Genomic DNA, 14824 nt, shown 5'->3' with positions numbered 1-14824 from the left:
TTTCCTCTTTTGATTTTTTCCTGATTCCAAGTAGACTCTACTTTGGATCTAGTTAAACATTAAATTTAGAATCCCAAGGGGATATGCTGCAAACAAAAATGTTTGGCCTTTTTAGAATCACTGTGAAACAATAAGGGATGTTTCCCATTTTTGCCCTCCTCGACACACACACACAGAAAATAAATTTTGGTTCTTTGGAATTACCACTATAATCTGAAAAATGGCTCTCTGTCTTGATGACTAGAAACTTGCACATGCACATTTCCACAGAACCTAGTCTCAGCTGTCTGTCCCTTTGATCAAACAAATCCACCTAGTTACAGGCCAGCCCTCCTCATCTTTGTTTAAATTTCTCATCTGAGTGGCTATGAAAAGAGGTGGGGTTTTTCTGTTTAAGAAAAGCTTGTTTAAATGAGGAATTTGTTTGAAATGCAGAGGTCCCAAAGACAAGGTAGCTTAATAACGCTGCTGGATCAGACAGGTCGGAAATCATATTAAAGACTAAAACTCCTTGCAGAGTTTAAACAGATTTCAGTAGTTTCCTTGCATTTTTGTTTTGAATGGCTTGTGTGTGTCCTAAAGAAAACTAGCATATCCAAATCTGAAACTTAGTTATTTTTAACACAAGGCTTGTTAGTGTTTGACTGTATTTTTAAAAAACATTCTTCATTTTGAGTAAATTGTGTTAGAGAACATTGTCTGGATAAGTTACTCTTTCATATTCACAACTAAGATGTTTTTTCTTAAAGTGAAACAACTGAATGGTGCAAAACTCAAAAGAACCAAATTTCCTTTAGAGGGTTATTTAGTAAGATATAGCTTCGGAATTGTACAAAGTACACCAGGAAGGTATCCTGCTTTTTTATTCTCTTCTCACAATGGCTTTTGTCCTGCTTTATTACATGTAGTAATAATTAGAGTCACTTATTTAAGGCCAGAAGGGAGCACCAGATCATCTAGTTTGACCTTCTGTATATCACAGGCGGCCACCACCTGCACAGTGCACACTAAACCCAACAACTGAAATGAGACCAAAAGTATTACAGCCCACAGGCAAGGGTGAAAGTAATTTAAATGACTTACTACGCAGGGTGGCCAGGGTCCTGGGCAAGGTGCGGGGGGGAGGGAGGGTATCTCTGGGTCCCTGGAAGGGGCAGGGCCTTGGGTGGAAGGGGCAGGGCTGGGGCCAAAATTCCCCAGCCAGCCCTTCAGCACTGTCCAGCCCATGCCACCTGGGGCTTCGGCAGCGATTTAAAGGACCCAGGGCTCTGGCCGTTTAAATTGCTGCCGGAGCCCGGGGCCCTTTTATATCGCCGGGCCCTGGGGCAGTTGCCCCTTCCTCCCCCTACCTCATCAGCGGCCCTGTTGCTACAGTTGGCACTTTCTTACCGGTGCATCGTACCAGACCAGACTGGCTTACTGTCACCTCTGCCCACAGTAGGGTGACCAGACCGCAAATGTGAAAAATTGGGACGGGGGTAATAGGAGCCTATATAAGAAAAAGACCCAAAAATTGGGACTGTCCCTATAAAATCAGGACATCTGGTCACCCTAGCCTACAGGAGCCTATTATGTGCTATGGGCAGATAATAGGAGGGACCAAGGTGCATCAGTAGTGATATACCAAAATAATCCCAGCAAGTGACCCATACCCACATGCTTCAGAAGAAAGGGAAAAACCCCAACATTCCTGCCAATCTAACCTGAGGGAAAATTCCACATACGGCAATCAGGTAGACCATGAGCAAGAACCAGCCAGCCAAGCACCTGAGGGAAAATATTCGATTCTAAATGGGTTGGTTATTCTTTTTGTTTGTCATGGACCGACCTTGCACACATTATTTAGAAGTGCAATATTGCAAAGGTGTATTTTTCTCTTATCTTCCAAAGTCTGTTCCCCACGCACACCCTGGGGAAAGTCAAGGACAGAAAGTAATGGCTGCTTGTTTATGACATTATGGTGAAATCTTGGCCCTTTTGCAGACAATGTTAATGCTTTCATAGTCTGTAGTGGGATTAGGCTTCGACCCTAATATACAGCTGGGAAATAGTTGTTCCCAAGACAGTACTTTCTCTTTGGGTGTAACAGCTACAAGCGTCTCCTTAGCAGAAGGGTTCTATTTTTGTCTTTCCTTCACACAATCACAAAATAGCTCCTGCTTTTTCTTCTTTCTCAGCTAAGGAATAAAAAGGTATTCAGAGTGGGTATTTTAAAAAAAATATTTTTTTAAAAAAAATATTTTTCTTTTAGATTGTTAAAAAGTACTATTTTTATATAAAAACCGGTTATCTCACCTACTTTGAGTTTAGGTCTTCTGGTAAACCCAAGATCTAATGCATCTGAACTCTATCATTGGTCTAAGTTAGAACGTAAGCTTGAGTCAGGGATGGGGTCTTCTTCCAGCACACCTTCAACTCTATCTCCTCTCACTTACATTTGTGTAATCACTGAAGTCAGTGCAGCCACATCAGAATAAAACCAGTGTAAGCAAGAGAATCAGACCCTCAGTATTCAGCCTGTCTAGGAACTTCTTAGGCAAAGGTCAAGATCTCTTGCTAGGAGCATTTGTATATAGTTAAATCTTAGCTCTGTTTAGAAAACCTTGGCACTTTTCTCTGAGCATTAACAAATTAACTCATTTTCAATAATGTGAATTTCTGAGTTGTCCACTATATTCTCATGTTTGCCTAGTGTGTAAGCTGCTTTGGGGACAAGGACTTTTAATTACACCTGCGTACAGCACACAAGACAGTGGGGGCACCTTTCTTAACCAGGGCCTCTAGGTGCCAATATTGTCTCTATTGCAATATTTCCTATACTGCATATTTGGAATATATATAATCCCAGTTCATTGAAAATGCATCTTATTTAGGGAGCTAATTCTCCAAGCTCACCTTGAAGACAGAACAGCCCTGTCCAGCATGGAAGTAATCAGTCCACGGAATCACATCTCCTTTGTCTGGAGGAAAAATAGGGTGTCTGAACTAGAGCTGGAGGGCCATAGAGGAACTTTTGCCTTATTCAAAGACTAAAGGGGGTCTACCTTTGCAATGCAGCATTGGGTGTCCATTTAAGGTTTCCAGCTCTACCACAAGGCCAAGTACTGAATGGACACTGCATCTGGGAGAGTATTCTGAGACAAAAATCTCCCATTTTATGAGCAGCCCACAGTTTGCAGCTTTAATTACTCCTCTTAAAATTAAAAAAAAGCAACTGAAAACAGGGTTGTATAATGGACAGTGTCAGCTAACCTTTTATATAGGCTTCGCTATCTGTGCTGCACATAATAAATGTGTACAGGAAGCAGATTATATATTGCACTCCCTTGAGAGTGTTTGCTTAAACTATTACCTCTGATTCACAAATAAAGGAATCTAAGAAAGAATGTAGCTTAAAAAGGTGGTTGCTTTTTTATCTTCTGTTCATCAGAAGCTGTAATGTTATGCCTAAAGCAGTTCACCCTTTCACAGAGGGATAGGGAAACTAGAGAGACACCGTGAGCAATAGTTGCACCATTTGAACTGGTTAACTGCCCTGAAGCCCTTGGCTAGCTGTGGTAAAAGATTCTTTGCAAAAAGGTCATGGAAAGGTTGCTGCTCTGCCTCTCTAGACGGTGACTACTATGTGTGACAAATAGCCCTCTTATGAAATAATCGTATTTCATAACTCCATGCTTATTACAAAGGTTAGGGTACTGGAAGAGTTAATGGTGCTTTCCCTTCTTTTCTACTTTGATTTTTTTCCCAGGCCTTTTTATTTTAACTTGGATAATGAATAAGGGTGAGATGCAGAAATGTGGCTCCAGCAGTCTCAGCAGTTGTAGCAACTGCCAGGCACTCTGTTTCTTTGTTGCAAATCACCCATGTAAAAAGCAGGTAACAGGGCACGTGTTTAAAAAGAGCTAGAGGAAATGGCACACCAGTACACAGTTGTCTGAGGCTGCTCCTTGTTTCAGTAATACCGTTGGTTTCTGATCATCCTTTAAAAAGGAGGTAAAGCTTTGGGCAACAAGGAAGAGGTGAGATGGGGAGAGAGGAATGAAGTAATAAGTGGGAGTTGTGCGTAAAATTGGTACGATCAATAAGGGGGAATAGTGAATAATAATTAACTTTGTGGAGGCGACTGTGGCACGCTGATGAAAATAATAAGCATTTCATTTAGAACTGATGTAAAAGAAAGCACTACTTTATCCAGTAGCCAGTCTGTGGAAATCACTGTACCAGGAAACCCTCATGCCAAGTAGGGTTGCCAGCTTTCTACTCACACAAAACTGAACACTTTTGCCCCATCCCCTGCCTCACCCCTCCTCTGCAGCCCCGCCCATGCCCTGCCCCTTCTCCAAGGGCCTCCCCCCCACGTTGTTTGCTCTCCCCATCATCACTTGCTCATTTTCACCGGGCTGGCTCAGGGGGCTGGGGTGTTAGAGGGGGTGAGGGCTCTGGCTGGGGGTGAGGGCTCTGGGGTGGGGCTGAGAATGCCAGGGTTTATGCAGGCATCATGGATAACATGTCCACGAGGACACCTTGCTTGTTTCTTTAGAGATCTGTAGGGGGTAAACTGATGGAAAGGCGGATAATTGGGGATTTAGTGGATCTACTCCTAAGTGGATCCACCAGCAATTCCCTTTCTGAGGAGGTAGGCGGTAGCCAGTGCAGAGACTAATAGCTGTGTACCCACAAAACAGAACAGGTCTACAACCTTAGGCTTTCTCCTTAGGCCAACCCCTCCTCGTTCGTGGGCTTGGCACAAGGAATCAGATATACCCCTGAGAGAATATACTCCCTTAGTCTCTTCACAATTTCAGGTCTCCCTCTCAATGAATCAAGCAGTTAAATGTATGGGTTACACTGTTCATCTACTCACTCAGGCTTTTGCCAGAGGAGGCTAGATAGGGTGATCTGTAAAGCAATGCATCCTAGATTTTTGTTTTAATCTCTGTACGTGCACCTAGAGTCAGACATCCATTTTATAAATCTGAAAAATAAAGACTGCTTTCACAGGTTTTGTCTTTCTACCTTTCCTTCTCTTAACCAGCTTATTTGTAGCAAATATCACTTGCAAATGACACCAGTCCTTACATTTTCACTCTCCAATGTGTTTGATGCTCTAAAGTTACCTCTGTCCAGATACAGCAGCCAGGTTAAAACAAAAGCAGCCTGATTGCTAATAGCAGTGTGTTAATCTAGGAAAGAAAGTGGATATGCAGGATTTCTGGTGCCAGTCTACACAAATGCTGTAGAAAGAAAAGCAAACCCACAGGTTCAAAGTCAGGCAGTCAGAGTAAGTAGAAGCCTCAAGGAAAAATTCACCAATGTCATTGACCCCACAGATATTCTCTTGACTTTCATTAATGGATCAATAGTTCAGATAATAAGAACTCAAAATAGAAAGCTGAAAATAAATAAAATATAATGGATGCATTCTGGCTTCTTTGTTAGACAGCAAAAAAATATTTCAGAGTATAAAAATAGATCAAAGTGCTCTGCCAAGTCTTCAGACATCTGAGGAACAATGGACCTTTCTAGCTCACATACTGAAGCTCTCACAGTAGATTTTCTTGGAGACCTCAAATTAGAAGTAGGTTGCTGTTTTTATATCAGGATAATGTCCTGCACAACAGAATGATTAGGATTAGATGTAGTCACCCCAGAGTTCGCAAATGTAACAACCAACTTCAGAAACCTGGCACTACTGTGCAAATATTGTAAAAATGGGAAATTACATATTCTCACAGAAGAAACTGCAGCAAAAATAGTACCACTTATTATATTAAGGTACCAAGCCACTGTCTAGATGAATTATTTTCTCTATTGTATTCTCAGACTTTTTCCCTTCAATAGTTACTCAAGTGGGACTTTTGTGATGATTCTATGGAACCATCGTAACAGCAGCTTAGCAGCTTAGACTCCCTATCTCTTCCCACACCATATATCATATGTGTGTGTGTATACACACGCACACACACTTTGTATATGTGTGTAGGAGTGTGTATATAATAATACCTAGCTCTTATATAGCTTCTTTTTAAAAGTAGTAGATCTCAAAAGCACTTCACACTCATTGAGGTATTTAACGGATATCTTGTGTGTCGATACAATTTGCTTGCATCCTGCAGAGGAAGAACAGTTAAAGGCAATGGCTGATACGGTGACATATGAGAGAGAACTATTTAAAATGCAGGATCATTTAGTTGAGTATGAATTTAAGATACATGAAAATCCTTTTTTGGTTATATAAAGCAGGACTGAAATGATAATCAACACTGATATACATGCTGAAAACACAAAAAAACCTACAAGTAAATATTGATGGAAAGACATGCACTCATTATTGTCTTTATAAGAAGTGGTAAAACTAGTCCCGGATAAAAGGTCAAGCAGCCAGCTGCACAATGGAGAACTCTGGCACCCATGGATGGGAGGAACCCTCTGCCTTTCAAGCTATGGAGATGCTACAGAGCTGCTCCTGCAAATTAAGGTGCTGCAATGGCTCCCTCAGCCACTACGTTTCCCCCTTTAAAATGTGGCACTGACCAGTGCTTCTGCATAGTAATGGATCCCTCAGCCTTCTTCAGGCCTCCTTTCTTGCAATGCACAAAGGGTCCATCCTATCTTCCCACACAATGTACCTACTCCACTAGATCAAGGTGGTGGTGGTGGTGGGGTGGGGTTGGGTAATCTCAAGACAGCATTTTCCCAAAAAATGCATATTTAATGCAGTCTAGAAAATATGTTGGGTGTTATACAGAAATTCAAAATAAGTGCCTTTTTGAGTAACATACATTTATAAAAACAGAGTTAAGCCTTGACAACCCACACTCAGCAATTCACAAGCAAATACAGTGATGTCTCCCATTTTAGCAGCAATGTAATAAAGGGAGTTCCAGGGGCTTTATAATCTCTACAGAAGACAAAATACCATTTCTATTGCACTGAGGCCCTGTGAATTAAAACAAGAGCTGTCAAAGTAAATAGTATATTGTGGGTTACGTTATCCATGTTTGAACTAGTTTTGATTACTGAATTTTGAAAGATAGGGAGTATTTTGCAACAGACCTCACAGTTACTAGTTAGAACTAGTACTAGTCTTTTTTTTTTTTTTTTTAAAGTAGCAATTCTTAAAAGAGCAGAGGATCTTGTGAGTGCCAAGGTTTGTTTGTGTGGAATGGCATTAATGGAAAGCCTAGAGCACTGCTAAATTCTAAGGGTAGGGAATTTCAAGAGTGCTAATCATTGTCCTACTCTGCTTCCATTGAAGTGAATGGGAGTTTGATTGATTTCAAATGGGACAGAATTAGGCCAGTGTTTAAACCACCATCTGAAAAGCCTAAGAGCATGATTCTGCAGACCATTTCCTGGGGTCTCATCATATCACATAAGGGTTGAGTAGACCACTAGGTCACTCCATAGTTGGGAGATCCAACAAATGGTGGAGGAATGGGACATCCACAGATAAGAAAGTCCCCAGATATAGATGGGGAGAGTACCTTAATGTGACTACAACAAAGCAAATTTCAAATCCAGGCTGATTTACTCTTTGTATCACTATTTAAAAATGCAAATTGCTGTGGAGTTGCATTCTGTTCTTGACGCTGGTCAGGTGGCTGTTTCAGATGAAGGGGCTGGGACTGCTGGAGGTGACGCATGACTTGCTGTTACTATCCTTTTGTTGTTGCTGCTCATTGTCAAGCAGGCCCGCCAACAGAAATTCTGGGCCCCAGGGGAAGTTCTCAAGTATTCCTCTCACACAGGTTGGGTTCCCCTCACTGACCTTGCTGCAAACTCACACAAGAGAATGTAGGTTTGGAGGCTGACCACCTTTTGACATGAAGACAAACTCACGATGCAGATCAAGAAAGTCAGCTGCAGTTAGTTGATTCTTAATGATTTGTCATGTCCCTGTAGTAACACTGTAATTATGGTTGATGTAATAAAGGTGTTGACAAGAAACTAAACTTTATTTCCTGATCTCAATCACCTGATGCATCAGGGTTATAAAAGGTGTCACACAACACAGGGCTGTCAACTGTCACCAATGACTAATGTTACCAGTGAGAAGCTTCTCCATTCTGAAGTCTTGTTTTCAGCTGCTTATAACTTACTTTAAAAATTGCCTTTGGGGCTGAAATTTTACATACTTGTCTCAATGCAGAAGTAAACCATTTGATTAAATTAGTTCAGCTATTTGAATTCTCAGTGTGGAATGGAAGTGAAGGGGACAACTTTCACTTAAGTAATTTTTCATACTTCTTGCAAGCAGTTCAAACAGCTTTCATTTTAAAAAAGTGCAGACCTAATACATGCATAGTCCTGAATTGGGGGGGGGAGGGGTGAGAGAGAGAGAGCGTGAGCGTGAGCTAGTTTGAAGAAATTTGGCTTTGAAATAGAGATGAATGTTCAGTAAGAACACTCTGAACATGCTTTGACTTCACGAAAATAAAATGATTGCAATGTGATGCTCAGTGTCTTCACACCTGCATTGCAGCTTGGAGTGAGCAGAGCACTCCTTTTCACAGAAGGACATGAAAAACTTTGACTTGGGGGTGCGGGGGGAGGGAGAAAACCATCCTCTTTCCTGTAACCCTCAGCAGCCCCCTTCTCAGCAGTATGTACAAATGCAGTGCTCATAGTATAAAACGCTATAATATTGCAGCTGTAGAAGGGCATTCTGTCAATTATGGGAGTCATAAGCTAAATCACAGGCTTCGGTGAAGATCTACGCCAGACCATTTGACATTTCACCAACTGTGCTAAGTACATGTCTAGTCATGATGCCCCTTGTTGAAAGCTAGAACTAGGGTATTGTTATGATCCCTTCGGACTTTGACTATGGAACAAGCTACCTATAATACAGTAGTCCTGCAAGGTGTGCTAGACCATCTACTTTCTTTGGCTTCTAACTGCAACATATTCTTCTTCAACCCAGCTCTTTACTATTCTGCAACTTAGGGGTTCTCAAACTGAGGGTCGTGACCCCTCAGGGGGGTTGTGAGGTTATTACACAGGAGGTCACGGCTGTCAGCCTCCACCCCCAAACCCTGCTTCACCTCCAGCATTTATAATAGCATTAAATATATTAAAAAAGTGTTTTGAAATATAAGGAGGTGGGGCACACTCAGAGGACTGCTGTGTGAAAGGGGTCACCAATACAGGAGTTTGAGAACCACTGCTGTAACTGATCTATTTGGGAGAAGGAGGGTTAGGAGTTTGAGGGGTATTATAATAGACTGGGGCCTTGTGCTACTCACTGTACAACATAGAGTAAGAGTTGGCCCCGGCCTGGAAGAGTGTACAATTTAAACTCATACAGAAAAGATGTTATCCCCATTGTACAGATAAGGAACAGAGGCATGATGAGATTAAGTGATCTGGCTAAGGTCATGTTGGGAATCTGTGCCAGACAGGAGACATGATCTCAGATCTCCTGAGTCTCAGTCCAGTGCCTCCACCACAAGCTCATCCTTCCTCTCAAGTACATGACAAGCATTAATGAGGCTCCATGACACCCCTGCGAGGGAGGCAATTAAGGACACCGCTGAGAAGTTGTACTGTGTGTGCCTTACTATGGAAAGAGGAGGAAAAAAAGCCTGACTCTCACTCAACCCTCCCCGTCTGCCTCTGAATATGCACCTGGCCCAACTCTTAGCTGCCTTAGCCCTTCCACTGTGATCTTGGACATGACTCCATCCTACCTTCTCACTTCCCAGATACCTCAGAGTTCCTTCTGCTCCTCATCCCTCCCTTCTGCTCCTCATCCAGTCTCTATTGTTTCTATACTAACCTCAGCAGTCCCATTTTTCCTTAGGAATTTGCATCCCAACCTGGCTTGCAAATAATTCAGGCATGAAAGAGTTAAAAACACTATGCTGTAAAAGCAAAACAGCTCCATACTGTGAGGTACCTTGCATTTAGATACACTTCCTTAAGTTTTCAAAACAACCTAAAGGGAATTAGCCATGCTCCTCCCACCACATTTCATGAATCACTCAACTTAAATCCCCATGCATTGCTTTGTAACTGTCTCCTCAAGTTAATTATGTCTTGCACAATCCATTATGTTTCTTGATTTTCTTACTTCAGTAATGGAAAAGAGGAGTCTTTAGGTTCAGACAAATTCCACATGCCAAGACAAACAAAATACATTTATTAATGTGCAAATTAAAGTAATTTATGCTGAAATTGCCTGTATGTTTTCCACCAGAACTGCAAAAAAAAAAAAGAAAAAAAAAGCATTTGATCTGCATCACTCAGAAATTGAACGGAACAGAGTGCATCCTAGAAATAAACTTAGGAGCAAAGCAGTTAAAGCCAAAACCATAGTTCGCTAGCTACGTGTTGAACACTAGCCACACAGGAAAGAAGCAAAAGTGTTTAGCCAAGTTTCCATAGCGTAGTGGTTATCATGTTCGCCTAACACGTGAAAGATCCCCGGGTCGAAACCGGGCAGAAACAGTTTGGGGGGAGGGATAGCTCAGTGGTTTGAGCTTTGGCCTGCTAAACCCAGTGTTGTGAGTTCAATCCTTGAGGGGGCCATTTAGGGATATGGGGCAAAAATTGGGGATTGGTCCTGCTTTGAGCAGGGGGTTGGACTAGATAACCTCTTGAGGTCCCTTCCAACCCTGATATTCCATGATTCTATGAAAATTGAGCACCAAAGCAGGGAAACGATACTTCGCTTGGGGAAAGGTTTCTTTCTGTGTGGCTCTGGCTAATGCTTTTCCTGTATATTTGTATGACGACAAATTCTGTCTTCTCACCCAACTTTTCAAAGCCTGCTCCTTTTTCCTTTCTAAACTTTTAGGTGTGGGCCTGTAGGCAGATTTTCCGTGAGAGATTGTTGGATGGAAAGTTTTGCAGGCATGTGGGGTCTGCTGGAATGAATTTTACTTACAGAAATTCTAAAGATTCTTGTGAGATTGGCAAAGTTTTGCCATAGGCAAGATCAGGAACAGTAGGAACGTTTTATAGTCAGCCCCACTAACATCCTAATTTTGTCTACACTCCTGTGAAGACAACTGGGAGATGTTGAAAATTCATAAGAAGGCCCTAAGAAAATATATAAAGAGCTTACTCTTATGATGTATACTTTCTAACTGTAAAACCAACTGTACGTGTCTATCTTGCTGCATTCATCTATATTTGCTGGTCATTGCTGTAGAATATTTTTCAGATTTGACTGTCTCTTGGTCAAGTTCTTTTGCTGACGTATATCAGTATAACCAAGAACAGAACCTGACCTACAGTTCTTACAAGAGTTGTCCTTGTGTGGAGTCTGAGATGCCTCTGGAAGTGTGAGCAAACATGTTCTATTTAGAGTGAAAAAAGATCAACAACTGTAGAGCCGCCACAGAAATACCAATTCCCAGCCTTCTCTAGATGTGAGCCAATCACAAAGGAACCTGTTTAACTTTCCTGTGACCTTGTAACCATAACCAGTCTCAGAATTACTTGGTCTATGGTCGTGGCCATCTCTAGCTATGCTAAACTTGTTCCACAGCCATCACAGGTTCTGAGACACTTTGAAAACGAGTGATTCAAGTCAAGGATTGAAGATGAAGTGCCCTACTGTCTAGATCTTTATCTTGGTACTACCACTCCCATGCCTCCAGGTTCCCTTCTGCCCCATCTTGATTTACCCACATCACCCTCAACCTTCCTAAAGAAAGCTTGGATTAAAGGAGACTTGCAGTATCTTTGCCCTCAATACAGTGTTGTCCTCATTACACTTTTCTAGGAAGTACAGGCACATTGACTTCTTGGGCACAAACCCAAAGGCTCAGTGTGAGCCTTCCACTGCCTAATATATAGTGGTAGCAGCATGAGCTTTTAAATTTTAACATGACTTGTTTTCTAGTCTACGCTGCCATTTAAAAAACATTAGCGATGAAACTTAATTACTTCCATTCATTATATAGCATTTGCATGGGACTTCCAACCTCCACTTTCATGTCAACAATAATCCAGCTCAGCCTGGCTTGCCCTGCCTTATCTCTAGGCTAATGCCAAAAACAGTAGGCTTCATAATAATAGTGGAATATATTTCTCGACCCATCAGAGATAATTTTTGCTTTTAGTTCTGGAATTTAATTGGTTTATGGAAATGCATCTCTGCTTGGAAATGGTACAGAATTTTAAACCACAGAAATCCACTAGGATTTTTTCTCCCTTTGACCCACAGTATGCTGTGAACAGTCTGGGACACTGCAGTTTAAAACCCACTCCCAGAATGCTACTGAGAAATGGAAAAGATCAGTAGGGCCATATTGCTGGTGTTAAATTGGCCACATATACAAATTCATGAGACAACAAAGGGGTTAAATGATATAAAACCTCAAGGGAATCATTTTTACTAGGGTCTGTCCCCTCCAACAGAGATAGGACCCAGACCTTTGTTTCCCCGAAGTTCAGGGGATGTTTGGTTATGACATTTTGGTCACATAATGGTCTGGTCTCATTGCTACCTTGTATAGGCCAGATTTTGTTTTCAAAAGTAGATTGAGTGCAGATTCCTGAGTCTCAAGGCCTCTCCTTATAAGGAGAAATCACTTCTGAAATAGAAAATGAAATAAAAACAACCTTAGCACTATTATAAATATTTCATGACCAAGGCCAGTTTTAAAAAATTATGCTTTTAAGAAAACTTCTCATCACACAGTGCTAGAGCAGAACAAAGAATCATCTTAGACGGTAATTGAATAGTTTCCATGATAGACAGTCACAGCTGAATCTAATTTTTATGTAGAGAGTTTTTATTTTGTTTTATGAGACTTACTTTGCATATCTCTAGCTGCACCATCCTCATGGCAAAAGGCTAAAGAAAGCTTGTTTTCCATTCTTTAAAAATGCTGACACTTGGCAGCAAAGGACATACCAACATTCTAAGCAGACTTGTTTCAAAAGCAATGTTTTATATAGTAACCTCATAGTCAGAGGTGCAGAGAGCACAGGGCCTTCAGGTTTCCCTCACTGTAATTGGGAAAGGGTGTTGCAGCACTACCTGATCCTTAATGAATAAAGAACTAACTTCTGCTTAGCTTCTCCCTCTTACACAAATGCTCAGGTGGCTTGAAGAGTGGCAGCTTATAATCCTGTTTTTGGGAAGGGCACATATTGCACCCAGGACCATGGGCTGAGTGGAAGCCCAAAGTTGGAGTCTATGTTTGTCTTCTGCTAGGTTAACTTATTTTATTTTCTGATCACAAATACTATCCATCTGGGGAGATGGGGGACTTCACTGACAACAGCTATGTCTTTTCTTTTAGTCTCTCTACCTGCTTACAAGCAATAACTGCTTGAGAGGATAACTTTTTTCTTCCCTTTGATAAATAAAAATCTTTCAAACAACATCTGTGTTTCAGTGGTTAATAACATATTAATAGTTCCCTGACCTAACTCCTTCTGGTATTAGAAAGTGGCTCAGTTACTTGGAATTGTCCAAGCAGTGCATGAAAGCAGTTTGTTACCGGGAAGTCTGGCAGGAGGAGGAACTTTGAAAACATGGTGCTGCCTATCCTGCTGTCTCCACTGCGTCCACCCAAGGATGTTAAAACAGTATATCCACCAATGCCTATGGGTGCCTCAAATGCCACGTTGTGGGGCTGGCAGAATTGAGAAATGCCAAACATCAGGGTGGAATTAATCCTTGCGGAGAACCAGTGTTTAATTTTTTTTTTTTTTACAGTGTACATTTCAAAGATGAAACCTGATAATTTCATGGGCCTGAAAAATAAGTAATAAGGAAGTCTCTAATCTGCCTGTTTGCTCAGAGTCGAGTAGTTGTGAATGGAGGAGGAGAAACCTTTACATTTACAATAAATGTTTAATAATGTGTTAGTGGTGAGGAAACAAATGCCGGAGGATGGGAACCACTTGTCTCAAACTGTGATTTGCTTATCCATGCTGTACCTCTTCTGAGTAACATCCTTCTGATCCCAGATCTGATCCAGTGACAACGCTGTGCAGTAAAACTGCTGCTCCTCTCACGTGCCAGTATAATGAAGTACTCTTTAGTTATTCAGGGGATAAATTCTGATCTCAAACTAATGGATTTTACACTATATGCTGTAATAATTGTCCACATAGCTGAGACTGAAATTAGGCCTTTGGGTGAGTGGAGTGAGAATCCCCACGCCTTAACAGGTTTAGCTAATTGTGTGCTCTGTTTTCCCCCAGATTGCTATGTACACAGGCCAAGTCACTAAGGACGTCCTGAAGTGGCCTCGTCCTCATTCACCTCCTGTTGTGAAGCTGGAAATGAGAGCAGAATATGGAATGCCATCCACCCATGCCATGGCAGCTACATCCATTTCCTTCACATTTTGTATTGCAACAATAAACCAGAACAAGGTAGGGAGGAACAAGCATGTGTCTGATCCCACTGAACTGCAGCAAGCATGAAAAGGTCCAATGCTTTTACCCACCAGTACTTCCATCATCACTCACTCCTACCTTCCATTGTTGTAGTGGGTTAATACTAGATATGACAAGAACTATTGTAGAAAATTTCCCAGCTCATCTGGGATGGCACTAGTTCAGTGTCATTGTTGGATTTTGTTACTGTGTTAAGCTGCAGGGAAATGTTCTGTGTTTTCACTAGGTACTGACCACTGCATCAAACAGAAGGAACTCTTCACAACAGTCATAGTATGAAGTATGCCTTGTATTGTACAGTTACAGTGAAATAGTTACACTGGAGCAGTTGCAGAGCAGTGTTTTAAGAGAGCTCAACATTGCACATGAGGAACTGCAAAGTCCCATGGACAGCAGAGGGGCTCTCTACTGCCATTGACAATGATAATGGCGGATGCAGAAGAAATATTTTTGT

At 41.5% G+C, this 14824-nt stretch overlaps 1 protein-coding gene across 1 annotated transcript in view; it reads left to right on the top strand.

Moving 5' to 3' along the window:
• The window catches only part of SGPP2 (sphingosine-1-phosphate phosphatase 2), an 84893-nt gene that overhangs the window by 52371 nt on the left and 17698 nt on the right, over positions 1-14824 (top strand). Inside the window, exon 3 of the mRNA XM_074963944.1 lies at positions 14173-14346. Coding sequence (XP_074820045.1) covers positions 14173-14346 — 174 coding nt within the window. The remainder of the gene's footprint in view (positions 1-14172; positions 14347-14824) is intronic.

Source organism: Natator depressus, chromosome 9 (genome assembly GCF_965152275.1).
Source record: "Natator depressus isolate rNatDep1 chromosome 9, rNatDep2.hap1, whole genome shotgun sequence".
NCBI classification, from domain to species: domain Eukaryota; kingdom Metazoa; phylum Chordata; order Testudines; family Cheloniidae; genus Natator; species Natator depressus.
Note: the sequence above shows the minus strand (reverse complement) of the source record. Positions and strands in the feature narration are given on the sequence as shown.